The sequence below is a fragment of the Entelurus aequoreus genome, linkage group LG10 (assembly GCF_033978785.1).
Source record: "Entelurus aequoreus isolate RoL-2023_Sb linkage group LG10, RoL_Eaeq_v1.1, whole genome shotgun sequence".
Lineage (NCBI taxonomy): Eukaryota > Metazoa > Chordata > Actinopteri > Syngnathiformes > Syngnathidae > Entelurus > Entelurus aequoreus.
In genome coordinates, this window is record NC_084740.1 from 66,927,135 (window position 1) to 66,941,751 (window position 14,617).

At 37.9% G+C, this 14,617-nt stretch overlaps 2 protein-coding genes across 2 annotated transcripts; both read left to right on the plus strand.

Moving 5' to 3' along the window:
• Positions 1–4,748: 4,748 nt before the first annotated feature.
• Positions 4,749–6,202, plus strand: LOC133658083 (olfactory receptor 11A1-like). Its single transcript, XM_062059698.1, has one exon. It carries the CDS (start codon positions 4,749–4,751, stop codon positions 5,691–5,693), a length of 945 nt encoding a protein of 314 aa, XP_061915682.1. The 3' UTR covers positions 5,694–6,202.
• Positions 6,203–12,092: 5,890 nt separating this feature from the next.
• LOC133659201 (olfactory receptor 10J4-like) lies at positions 12,093–13,025 on the plus strand. Its single transcript, XM_062061938.1, has one exon. The coding sequence runs from the start codon at positions 12,093–12,095 to the stop codon at positions 13,023–13,025; it is 933 nt and encodes a 310-aa protein (XP_061917922.1).
• The last annotated feature ends 1,592 nt before the right edge of the window (positions 13,026–14,617 follow it).

Below are 14,617 nucleotides of genomic sequence, written 5' to 3' on the forward strand. Positions count from 1 at the left end.
TGGCACGGCCACTCTACCAACTTCGCCACGCCGTCCCCATTTTTGTATTATATCACTAATAAAGAATTATTTCTGTTGAAATCACTATCACAAATAAAGAATTAATTCTGTTGAAATTTCTGTTTGAGTGTTATTCCTGACAATATAGCATAAAAACAGATGTAAATAGCATGTTCCTAAACAGTTCCCTAAACGTTCTAGCCAAACGTTCTTGGCTAACGTTCTGCTAACCAAGCAAGAACTCCACAACCAAACGTTCTTTGAACGTTATAAACGAACGTTCCCAGAACAATACCACAACGTTCTCCTAACGTTCACATAACGTTCCCTTGTTACCTGGGATGTGATTGAGGACAGAATTGTTTCGGTTTAGCATTGGGTAAGGCAGGTGTAAAAGAAAGCCATTTGAAGAGTGACCTTTTGACCAAAATACAAATACAACATAAGTTTGTGATCTCCCAACATCACAGCAATCTTTGTTTCATACTTGGAGTGTGTGTGTGTGTGTGTGTCTGTGTGTGTGTGTGTGTGTGTGTCAGAAATAGAACATATTAGACGTATCGTCTATTCAGCAACATAATTTTATAATTTTATAGCTGCTAAAGGGGAACTGCTCTTTTTTTCGGAATTTTGCCCATCATTTACAATCATTATGGAAGACAAGAACACATATGCTTTTCTTTTTTTTCTGCATTCTAACTAGTAAATAAATGTGATCAAATGTCTGCTTACAATGGAGCCTATTGGAGTTGCTCTATTCTACCTGTACAGGGCTTAAAATAATCATCCAAAAACCTTCATCAAAGTACATATGTAACGTAGTAACAAGCACATTCATAAAAACACGTAATATTTACGTATTTTGCTCATTTTAAGCATACGGCGGTGCATTCATTTCAAAAACACATTCCAAAGTTTGCTTTTTCCTTCAACAGCGTTACTGATTACTACTCAGACTTCATGAGAGCCAACAAACATAATAAAACAATCACTTACCGTACAATGTCTGCTGTCACTGGGATGCCGACTGACAGGATGTTGATATATTCCTGTTTAGATGAAGAACGACTCATAATCTTCGCAAACAAAAAAGAGAGGCGTCTTTTTGTGTCTTTCTTGCCGTATTGGATGCCAAAGTTGACCAACTTGTCAAATTATGTCCTCATCCTTCTACTACCAAGGAGAGAAGCATTATTTATGACCCAAATAAACTTTCACGAGCTCCGTGGTGAGAAAGCAGCTCACCAGCTCATGACCTCCAGATAGCAGCAACAATCTTGTTAGCTCTCTGTGACAATGCGCCGTGTTAGCACTTATGATAACAATATCACTTATACTTGGTTAAAATTCACAAAATGTAAATAGAGTATTGTTGGTGCTTCTGTGGATGTTTATTTAGAGTCCTTTATGGGCATAATAGACGACCTCCCATTAACTCTAATGTCAGTAGACTTTTTTTTACGATTTAAAATGCATAAAAAAACAAATGTTTCTTCTTGTCTCTCATAATAATTGATGACGTCCTTAAAGTTTTGTAATAATCAATCAGAAATATCAAGCAGCTAAAATGAGCTCAACATGGATAAGTGTGTGGCACTAAGTGATTTAATTTGACTAAAATAGTTGCCCCCCCATTAAAAACTCTTTAAGGTCAGAAAACTTGATTTAAATACTGTTTATAGACTAATGTTTTGTGATGTCAAGGTTTTCTATGTATTTCTATGCAGCATGCGATATTTAGTTACACCAGCAGAGGGCGCTTGGTGCCGTTGGTATCAGTAGCTGGCGCCGTAGAAGAAGTCTGCCAGTACGTGATATGAAAAGAAGCATATGCATCAAGCTCCAGTTGTAACGCAGTGTCAATTGTTTTGCAGGTAAGCTTGTTTGCATATAACACATAAAAGCAGTAGTAGAATTCATTCTGTACCTTTTAGAGTAAGCAATGTTAAGCTAATGTCTGTTTTGTGAATGTTATGAGTTAAAAACGAGTTACATTCAGGGTATTTTCTAAGATGGCGGACGTTGGTCCGAGGGTAACCACGGTGACGAAGCAAAATACAGTTCGCTTTAGTTTAAGAGTAAGTTCACAACATAACTCCTCAGAGATACTTGAAAATAAAATGTTAAATGCCATTTATGTTACAAGGACATGCTAAACGAACTTTTGAGTGTTGTATTGATCATAAGCACACAGACACGTGTGTCAAAGCTGAACTATTGTTAGTGTGCTAAGGCAGTAGATTTACAGTCGCACATAGGACAGTAGATTGAGTAAAAGTAATGATAAGATGACATTGAATTGAAGTATTTGAATTGAAGTATTTATTTAAATACTAAATAAAATAAATAATAAATAAATACATCTAATAAATACAATCCATACATTATTAAACAGTGATTAAGAGCATGATTCAAAGGTAGATAGAAATAGTAAAAAGGGGTTTTGTGTATATATATGTATGTGTATGTGTATACATAAATATATTTTTGGAATATTTGTAAAATTGTTCAACTCCAGACATTGTATTTTGTAGAAGAAGTCTGCCAGTACGTGATATGAAAAGAAGCATATGCATCAAGCTCCAGTTGTAACGCAGTGTCAATTGTTTTGCAGCTTGATCCTGAAAAATAAATGTGTCGCACAACGAAAGAGTTGGCCCATCTTTCGAGCCGTGTAACATGAAGATAGTGTTTTGCATTTTTCCCCATCATGTTTTGCAATGGATTTAAATGTGTGTAATTCAAAATGTTTTTATGGTACATGACAGTTTTTTATAATATCCACAATTTGTGTTGTACTGTGTTATGTGTGACCATGTATGTTGGCATTTTGTGTTGGCTTGATTTTCTTTTTTGCATCACGGCTACAGAAGGTAGTTTGCATTGGGTCCTATAAGTAAATGCTGCGCTTGGCATTAGTCAACGCATGATAAGTGGTCATAGACTTGATATACTCATCTCGCATACAAGATGGCTGCCTGGCAGAAGCATGAACATTGAGCGTTTAACTTGATTGATATCACCCTTCGGCAGAGGTGGGTAGTAACACGCTACATTTACTCCGTTACATCTACTTGAGTAACTTTTGGGATAAATTGTTGTTTCGGTTTGTCAGACAGACCTTCAAAGTAGGATCTATCGCATGCCTGCGTTTCACCAATCAAATGCAGTCACTTGGGACGTTTGACTCCGTTTCATCAATCAAACAGAGCCAGGCGGTCACATGTGACTGCCGCTGAAACATAAAGTTTCAGCCGCAAAACAACAACAAGCTTAAGCTTACATGAACTCCACATCAAATTTCAGAAAGCACATGGCGGTAAATAACGTTAGTAGATATTTTGGCTGTCACCGTAAGCTGATGTTAGCTTCCCTGCTATGAATCACCGTCAAATGTACAAACGTACAATTTTAACACTTTTGTGCAAATAAGCACAGTTGCACTTGTTTTTTCAAATGTGTTTATTCTGTAAAGGAATGAGTTAAATGTTTAAAATGACTGGTTAATTGTGCTATTATGAAGTGCAATGTCAGCACAATTTTTTTCCCTGCAATTTCAAATGCACTTGTTTTAACAAATAAATACAGCGTTTTAAAAGCATACAAAATCTGTGTAAATATATTAGTCTGTGGTTAAAAGGACTTGAAAGGACTCGAAAGTCAAAATGCAGGACTTGGGACTCGACTTGAGACTTTCCAGTCTTGACTTTGGACTTGACTCGGAACTTGCCTGTCTTGACTCGGGACTTGACTCGTGACTTGAGGGCAAAGACTTGAGACTTACTTGTGACTTGCAAAACAATGACTTGGTCCCACCTCTGCTGGGCGGACAGGGTAAGCAGCTCGGCACGTGTAAAAATTAAACTCCCCGCTGAAGTTCAAGCACATCCACTGTGACACATAGCACAGGTTTTCAGGCTGCAAACTGACTATGGAAACATATACCGGCGACAGAAAGCCCCATATATAAATGTTATACAGGTGTTGCGGCTCTGCGTTGGTATCGATCTTCTCTTTCTTCCACCGCTCCGAACGGGGCGCGAATCTACATCACCCGAATTGTGAGGTAAGTGGGCTAGCCACTAGTCTAAAAGCCAGAGTTGCTATCCTGGCCGCCAGCACATCTTTGAAGTTGTCAGTATCAATTGGAAGAAGATCAGCTGAAAGCTCAACCAAACCAAATTTAGGGAAACAAAACATGCAATTCAAAGCACAAGTACTTGAATAAACAAATGCTGAAAACCAGCAAACATAACAAAACACTAATGCAACAAACTTAGAAAGCTAACACTTAGTCTAAGTATCATTCCTCTACAGCTAATACTCACTAAATAAGCAGCTTGATTTACTTTTATCTAGGAGCAAATATATAAACACATTTTATCAACGGTAACCATCAAGGTCTCTCCCTGACTTTGATACCAAGATCATCAGTTAATTAGCACACAGTGTGCATTACAACACACACAGTCCTGCGATAGCCGCCCATCTGATGACGAATACAAGGAAAGAGTCATGTGTTTGGGTCACGTGTTACAAACTGATTTCTTTGGAGGACTACGAAGTACAACAGCTTTGAGGCAGTCCTTAAAAGATGGGTTACTTCTTACTCTTCTCAGCATTGACTGCTCACAACAAGTTCCAAGACTTGGAGGAGGTTGTTGACATGACAGCAGCGCTTGGTGGAGCGCTTAATGAGATCCATGGAGGCTAAACGAGTCTTGTTAAAGACTTCTTTGACTATTTTTATGTTTGGTGTCATGGATGCTGAATTCAATGGAACATTTATAACTCTTGGTGGCTTAGTAGACGTGGACAAATACAGATATCTTTACTTTGTCATCTTCTTGACATTATATATTCTCATCCTCTTTACTAACTGCACCATTATGTGTCTAATCTGGATTCACAGGAACCTTCATGAGCCTATGTACATTTTCATTGCTGCTTTGTCACTCAACTCTCTTTTGTTTAGCACTGCTATCTACCCTAAACTTTGCATTGATGTTTTATCTCAAGAACAGACTATTTCTCATTCTGCTTGTCTGTTCCAATATTTTCTGTATTACTCATTTGCCGCATCAGACTTTTCACTGTTGTCAGCCATGGCTTATGACAGGTATGTGTCTATCTGCAAACCTCTGCATTATCCAACTATCATGGGAAAAAGAACTGTTATTGTCCTCTTGACTTTGGCCTGGTTTCTACCTTCATGTGAGGTTGTAGTGGCAACTGTGATTGGTTCTCAACAAAAACTCTGTGACTTCACAACGAAAGGCATTTTTTGTAACAATACATTTTTTAAGCTTCACTGTGTAAAATCAGCATTTCTTACAGTTTATGGTTTGTTTGTAACGATGAATGTTGCTGTTGTTCCTGTGATGTTCATCCTTTTTACGTACATAAAGATATTTATAACAACTTATCACAGGTGTGCAGAAATCAGGCAAAAAGCTGCAGAGACATGTTTACCTCACTTGATGGTTTTATTCAGCTTTGTTTGTTTAGTTTTATTTGATGTCATCATAGCTCGATTGGAGTCAGATCTTTCAAAAATTGTACGTTTAATAATGACTTTACAAATAGTTGTGTATAATCCTCTGTTCAATCCGATCATATATGGAGTGAAAATGAAAGCTATTTGGAAACAAATCAAGAGATTGTTTTGTCGACTGGTGAACAAAAGAATATGATCACACTTGATAGCATTGAAGTCTTTATTTCTCCATGCTGCCTTATTTGTGGTGTTTATAAGATGTATGGAAAAGGACAATTAGATCCATGCTGTCTGATGTCATTTTATATTTTAAATATTATTTTATAATCAATATTAAGTTGTTGCCAAGTCAATATCCTGCATTTATTAATACTTCACTTGTCACTTTCAACCTCTGTACTAAGGTATTTCTAATGTATCTATAATCTAGGCTGAAAACACATCAATTTGATTATGACAACTGAAATTATGTAATTTACACTCACATTTTAATTCAAATTTTGATCATTTTTATGGTGATTCTAGTTAATATTTATTTTTGCCCTCATGTAATTTTCTGTAAAGCATTCTGAATTGCCTTTTGTACATATTTCACTTTATAAATAAACATGCCCCTGCCTTGCCTATAATCTCTTTATTTTAATTTATTTTTTTTTATCTATGTGCATATACTTTTGTGATCATTTATAATGTTTAAACCTTTATCACTGCATAAGCCAAACATATATTGTCACAAATGCTCTATTATTTTATCTTATGAAATTGTAATATTTTAACAAAGAAAGTAAAGAAACAATAATGACATATGGAGAAAGTGTAGGAATAAATATGATCTGCTTCTACCTAGTTCTTTTCTGACATATTCAATTGTGTATTTATTATAAATATGTGTTGTGCTTTAATGTAACTTTCTCACGGACATTTCAAACACATACATTTGTTAAATATTGATGAATCATTAGCAAGAAATGTAAAATGTTGTAATTGTTTTTACATTCTGTGCACCTTAATAAACTATCCTGACATACTTTTGTGTTTTATGTCATCAGCATGGAGTCAAAATGATAGTTTCTTCTAGGCAGCCACTTTGATAATGGACTTTATAACAATATTACGACTCTGGCCGTCGAGTTAAAAGCCCCAGCTGTCAATATGATGTGATAAAGTGTTAGGGTGTGAGGTTTCACATGGCATAGCCATAGGTCTCTTCAGTACTTGCTGCAGGTGAGTGTGAAGAGGATACAAACATTAGGCCTGATTCTCAATTGGAAAATGGTATGTTCCTGCACCAGGTGGAGGCCTTGAAAAATGGCAGGTGTTGGAAGCGCCGTCATAAATCATTGATCATAGATAAGTTCATGATAAGAATATAATGGAAAAGTCCCACAGATTTTCTCAGAGTGACACGCAGCATTAGTTGTTTTGGAATTTTTCATATTTGACAAAGCGACGTCCAAAGAAAACTAATGTATTTTAAGTATTTTGTTTTTAGATTTCAAATAGCACCAGAATTACAAAGGAGAAAGGTTTACGCTGCTACAGTAAGAAAGAAAAACGAGCAAGTAGGAAAAAGAGTGAGAGAACTCCTTTCAGTACATGATGACTTTTTGGGAATGAGAGGGGAAGTAGGAGGTGTTGGGTGAAACATCCCATCCTGGGAGGAGCAGAGAGAAGAAAATGGGTGAATACAAGCTCTATGTGATTGTGGACAGAATTGTTTCGGTTAAGTATTGGGTAAGGCAGGTATAAAAGAAAGCCATTTGAAGAGTGACCTTTTGACCAAAATACAAATACAACATAAGTTTGTGATCTCCCAACATCACAGCAATCTTTGTTTCATACTTGGAGAAATTTGGGGTTTGGAGACATCCTGAATGAGCTCCAAAAAAAGCACAGGCTATAACAGACCTGGGCATTCTGCGGCCCACGGGCCGCATCCGGCCCTTTGTGCACCCCTGTCCGGCCCGTGTGAGGCCAATCATAAATTACAAAATAAATTTTAAAAAGTATCTATGTCGAGTGTGCAATACAACGATGCTGCTTTTGTTTTGAAAAGCGTTATTTGTATTACTTCCGTGTGGACGTATGCGCGTGTGCGATTGTGAGTGAACTGAATAGCGCATTCACAAAATACAAAATAAAGTTTAAAAAACATCTATGTCGTGCGCGCAATACAACTGTGCTGCTTTTATTTTGAAATGTGTTATTTATGGGCGTATGTCCGTGTGTAACCTGTGCGTGGAGGTGCACAGCGACAAGTGATGAGACGCTGAAAAGAGAAAAGTTGATGAGGAATGGCGTGTTTTCAACAAGACATGGACTGCCAAGTATTTCTCTACATAAATTAAAGGTAAAGCCGTGTGCTTAATTTGTGGTACACAGGTTGCTGTGTTTAAAGAATATCATTTGAATCGCCACTACATGACGAAGCACGAGGGAAAATACCGGAATCTGTCTGATGAAGCGCGCGCAAGGGAGGCTGATGCGTTGATGGTAAAACTGCAAACCCAACAAGGACTTTTTGCCATATTTCACACCCCCGGAGATGCAGCTGTCAGGACAAGTTTCGTCATTTCTCACAAAAGCTCCAGAAAAAGTAAGGCGTTTTCTGACGTGGAGTTTAATAAGGAGTGCTTATTGGACTCTGTTGCACTGATATGCCCGGAGACATGGACTGTTTTTCGCTAACTTTGGATGAGAGCTGTGATGTACGTGACACCGCCCAGCTGCTCTTCTTCTTACGTGGGATAACTGCAGACTTTCAAATCACGGAGGAGCTGGCAGCCATGCAGTCAATTAAAGAGACAACCACAGGTAATGACTTGTTCACATAGGTAAATGCGTGTTTGGACATGTTAGGACTGAAATGGGACAAGCTGGCAGGTGTGACAATCCAATCCAATCCACTTTATTTATATAGCACAATTTATTACTTACAAGGCAGCGTGGAACCAAAACAGCACACGAAGCATCGGCCTCAAAAGGAAGAATGATCCAGTTCTGAAGAAGCGACCCAGGTGGAACTAAATATAACGAATTAAACAGGGAACAGGTGTGCTGACAGGACATGGAAGAGAAAGTAAAGGTGCTGCAAAACACGGAGACCAAACAGGAAACACTGACAAAACAAGAGCACCAGGACAGGAAGTGACTTTAAACACAGGAAAACCCAAACATAACCAAACTGTCAGGAGCACTTCTGACAACAGTAACAGAAGTCAAACGTAATGAGAAACTAAAAATGAGTAATAAATAATACATATTGCTCACTAACGACTGCACTATGTTTAGCTAAACAGTCAAACAAAAACACTATCTTAACACCGCATTGCACACCAGGAAAAATAGCAGGTCACAGTAATCACATAAGGGCGTTGTAAAGTCCTTTGGCTGTGGGTAGAAAGGACCTGCAATAGCGCTCCTTCTTGCACTGTGGATGTAACAGTCTGATGCTGAAGGAGCTACTCAGGGCCTTCAGAGGGATTGAACATCATGTCAACTTGGTCTGCATTCTTCTGTCGGTCATCTCTTCATTGCTGTCTAGTGGGCAGACTTGGACGGAGTCAGCTCTCTTAATCAGTTTATTAAGTCTGTTCATGTCTCTGACCGTGCTGGCCACACCCCAGCAAACGACGGCATAGAACAGCCGCCACAGTGTCGTAAAAAATGTGCAGCAATGACCCACACAACCCGAAGGACCTCAGTCTCCTCAAGAAGTCTAGGCGACTTCAACCCTTCTTGTACAGGACTCTGTAGTTGTGAGTCCAGTCCAGTGTATTGTTGAGGTGAACACCTAAGTCTATAACTGATTCCACTATTTCTATGTCTGATCCCTGGATATTCACCGGTGTGGGAGCAGTGTTGTTTTTGACAACCATCTTACATTTAGTCTTAGTCTTAGTCTTTTGGACTAAAATGCTTATTAGCTTTAGTCACATTTTAGTCACTTTTATATGTGATAGTTTTAGTCAAGTTTTAGTCGACGAAAACTCAAAAGGGTTTTAGTCTAGTTTTAGTGGATGAAAAGTCAAAAAGGTTTTAGTCTAGTTTTAGTCCAAAAAAAATAGAATAAAAAGTATAATATAAGTATATAAGTATAGTCTTTTAACAAATCAATTTAGGTCAATCAGTATTGGAGATTGCTGTTGGGCAGTGTCACACATAAGTTGTGAAAATAGCAGCAGATCTATAAGTTCAACCCATTGTAAGCTTGCAGATCTGCTATTTTCACAAATAATAACAATAAAGGAATGGTTTTAGACATATAAGGTTTCCACCCAACAGCACATTTCTGATCCAAGGATTGTGTATTACACACAGATAAAGTGGTAACAGTGGAATCAAAGTTCATTACTCCAAAAAAGCCAAAAAAACAAAAACATTCTACTTCAGCAATTGTGGCTTTATTTCTCAGAATTTGTTAAAGTACAATGAACATAAACATGCCCAAAATATGAGTGATGGATGAGGAACACATATGCTCAACTTGGCCCTGTCTGCCAGTGCAATTACAACAGATATCATACAACCCCACTCTCTTTCATTTGTGCAAACCATGTAATAAAATAATCAATTAATTCCTGATTCCTTAATGGGGCTGCACAACGTCACTTGTGGCTTTTAGGCTAAAGCTAGCAGACTCTACGTATAACAGTAACTTGACCTGTTTAACATATCAAGTTACGTGCTGACAGAACGTACTCACAAAGAGATAACCACACCGTCACTGAATGTAAACATGGCTAAACATGCTGCTAAAGTAACACACACATAATGAATTGACGTTAGCGTAACAAAAGCTAACTTTAGCCTGAAGTTAGCAGCCCATTTGCGCCAGGAGTATGTGGAAAACGTACTAATGTATTAGCTTACTATGACATTTATCGATTATGTTAACAGCATTTGTAACTTACCTTCGAAAAAATATCCTTGTGGCGAGCCTTAAGGTTGGTCGTATTTTTTCCGCATATTTTGTGGCCACATTTGTCACCGTCTTCCTTCACAATACACTGTTTTATTATCTGCTGGGTTATATTTAAAATACACCCATATGTCGTCTCTACGTTTGCGACCACCGAGCCCCTTTGTTGAAACTGCCGCCGCCATCACGATCCATTGCCTGATGAGTAACAACAGTCTGACGTGTTGAGCACCTGGGGCCGTACTTATCAAGCTTCTTAGAATTACTCCTAAGAAGTCTGCTAAGAGTTGACTTAAGAGTAAATAAATTCTTCGCTGAAAGCTGCACTTAAAAGTTAGTTATCAAGCGTCTTACTCACACTTTCAGCGAAGTGTAGGACTGAATCTTAAGTGTCACACTCAGAGCTGAATTACGACATTACTATGTGCCGTAAACAGAATTTTAGGTGACGTCATTTCTGTGTCCATAGAAATGACCAATCACGGAAGGGAATCCGTTGTCTAAGAATAAAGAAATATCTTGGAAATATTTAAGTGGACAATGGGAGTGTATATTTTGACAATAAACTACAAAATAATACAAAACAAACTAGTCCCCGCCGGCACTCACGCTACCGCTCCCTGTCTTCTATCGCCCACACACTCACTGACGTCACTCACCTCACGGCCACACACGTACGCTACTGTCATAGCATTTTCTTTCCAATTCATTAATTAGGCAACTAATTTGAAACTGGTGTGGGTGGCTCTATATATACTAGCCCACTGCAGACACATGCAGAAATCAACAAGGAATCGAAAAGTATTAAATCTGTGACAAAAATAATATCCGCTCTGTCTAAACGATACCGTTTGATCAGCTGCTCGTCATAAAAAAAACAACAACATTGTTCCGTTCCCTGAACGTTCGCGCACGTCTCCCTCGCCTCAGTGCCATCCCCTGCTGGCAACTCCTAACCACTTAAGACACCTCTGAAGGTCTCTTAAATATCGTGGAGAGTAGGAGTGATTCTTAGACTTAAGAACGTTGATAAAAAGCTTTTATTCTTAAGTTTGAGAGTAGGACTAAATTTCGCAAATTCTCAGGACTTAAGTGTAAAATGGCACTCTAAGAAGCTTGATAAGTACGGCCCCTGGTCTCCAGGTGGGTGAAGGCCCGATGCAGCAGGTAGATGATGGCGTTATCCACCCCGAGGTCCATTGCTGACAATTATGTTATGTTATTGTCTCTGATCACTGACAGGATCTTCATTGATGACTATCGACATGATGACCATTAACATACTGATCAATGTTGCCACCTCAAGGCCCCTCAGAGGGGCCAGTGAGGTTGTGAATGGCCAGGACAAGGACACAATATCACAAAAAAGACAGAATCTGTCACAAGTTTACGATACATGTTACGAATTGAGGTCTTTGGAGGATTAGGAAGTAAAAGAGGAGAACGCCTCTGCTACTTAGCGGCCAATCACAGGCCGTCTTCATTCTTATAAGGTGATGACTTCTTACTCTTCTCAGCATTGACTGCTCACAACAAGTTCCATCAACATCACCATGAAGACTTGGAGGAGCTTGTTGACATGACAGCATCTTTCGATGGAGAACTAAATGAGATCCATGGAAGGTGAACAATTCTCATAACAGACTTGATTTGACTACTTTTCTGTTAGGTGTCATGGATGCTGAATTCAATCAAACATTTATAACTCTTGGTGGCTTAGTAGACATGGACAAATACAGATATCTTTTCTTTGTCATCTTGTTGACATTATATATTCTCATCCTCTGTACTAACGGCACCATTATATGTCTAATCTGCATTCACAGGAACCTTCATGAGCCTATGTACATTTTCATTGCTGCTTTGTCACTCAACTCTCTTTTGTTTAGCACTGCTATCTACCCTAAACTTTGCATTGATGTTTTATCTAAAAAACAGACCATTTCTCATTCTGCTTGTCTGTTTCAATATTTTCTGTATTACTCATTTGCCGCATCAGACTTTTTACTGTTGTCAGTCATGTCTTATGACAGGTATGTGTCTATCTGCAAACCTCTGCAATATCCAACTATCATGGGAAAAAGAACTGTTGTTGTCCTCTTGACTTTGGCCTGGTTTCTACCTGCATGTGAGGTTGTAGTGCCAACTGTGATTAGTTCTCAACAAAAACTCTGTGACTTCACAACAAAAGGCATTTTTTGTAACAATACATTTTTTAAGCTTCACTGTGTAAAATCAGTAATTCTTTCCTTTTATGGTTTGTTTGTAATGATGACTGCTGTTGTTGTTCCTGTGATGTTCATCCTCTTTACGTACATAAAGATATTTATAACAACTTATCACAGGTGTGCAGAAGTCAGGAAAAAAGCTGCAGAGACATGTTTACCTCACCTGATGGTTTTATTCATCTTCCTTTGTTTAGCTTTATTTGATGTCATCGTAGCTCGATTGGAGTCAGATCTTTCAAAAATGGTACGTTTAATAATGACTTTACAAATAGTTGTGTATAATCCTCTGTTCAATCCAATCATATATGGAGTGAAAATGAAAGCTATTTGGAAACACATCAAGAGATTGTTTTGTCGACTGGTGAACAAAAGAATATGATCACACTCGTTGGCATTGAAGTCTTTATTCTCCCAAGTGATTCTTAGAAAAAGTCATTCACATCATCATATGGTGGTCATAAGATGTATACATGGAAGAAAAAGGAAGCTAAAAGCCATGCTGTCTGATGTCATTTTATATCCTAAATTGTATTGATTTATCAATATTAAGTTAAGTTAATATCCTGTGTTTGTCACTTTCAACTTCTGTTCTTATTTATTTTTAAGGTATCTAAAATATCCCGTATTGTAATTAAATATATTTATGTTCATATACTTTTTTGATGATTTATAACATATTTATGTAAGTTTGCACTAGGTTTTTTTCTGAAAAATGAACAAGATATGGAGAAATTGTCAGGTTATATCAAATCTGCTTTTTCTCACCTTTATTCCGACATATGAAATTGTGTTTATAAATATGAGTTATCCATTACGCACATTACAAACAAATTAAACCATCACCATTAGGGATGTCCGATAATATTGGACTGCCGATATTATCGGCCGATAAATGCTTTAAAATATAATATCAGAAGTTATCGGTATCGGTTTCAGAATTATCAGTATCGGTTTCAAAAAGTAAAATGTATGACTTCTTAAAACGCCGCTGTGTACACTGACGTAGGGAGAAATACAGAGCGCCAATAAACCCCCCACCTCATTCCTGCCCCCCAACCTCGCCCACCTCAACTTTCTCATGCTCTCTCAGGGAGAGCATGTCCCAAATTCCAAGCTGCTGTTTTGAGGCATATTCAAAAAAACAATGCACTTTGTGACTTCAATAATAAATATGGCAGTGCCATGTTGGCATTTTTTTCCCCATAACTTGAGTTGATTTATTTTGGAAAACCTTGTTACATTGTTTAATGCATCCAGCGGGGCATCGCAACAAAATTAGGCATAATAATGTGTTAATTCCACGACTGTATATATCGGTATCGGTTGATATCGGAATCGGTAATTAAGAGTTGGACAATATCGGATATCGGCAAAAAATCCATTATCGGACATCTGTAATTACCATTTGTGAATCATGAAAAATAAATGTAAAATGTTGTAATTGTTTGTACATTCTGTGCATCTTAATAAACTACCCTGACATGTACTTTTGTGTTTTATGTCATCAACATGGAGTCAAAATGATACATTCTTCTAGGCAGCCACCTTGATAATGGACGTTATAACAATGCTACAGCACCAGTCAATGAGTTAAAAGCCTAAGCAATATAAATGATGTGATAAGGTGTTGGGGTGTGAGGTTTCACATGGCATAGCACTGGCTGGCCTCTGTTACATTTGAAAGGTCTCTTCAGCATTTGCTGCAGGTGAGTGTGAAGAGGATGAGAACATGAGGCCTGATTGTCAATTGGAAAAAAGTGCGTTCCTGCACCAGGTGGAGGCTTTGAAGAACAGCAGGTGTTGGAAGCGCCATCATAAATCCCGATGAAGCCGAGCCAAGGAGAAAAAGAGTGGCGACAACAGCAGAAGGGAAACATTTTTTTTATTTGCACTTTTCCATGTTTTTGTTTTGTTACAAAACATGCATGAAAATAAATTAAACTTAGATTAAAAAGTATAATAATTGTTTCA

Bases quoted from the DNA above. Each gene is read 5' to 3' on its own strand.
- LOC133658083 (XM_062059698.1), top strand. From the start codon at position 4,749: ATGTTTGGTGTCATGGATGCTGAATTCAATGGAACATTTATAACTCTT.
- LOC133659201 (XM_062061938.1), top strand. From the start codon at position 12,093: ATGGATGCTGAATTCAATCAAACATTTATAACTCTTGGTGGCTTAGTA.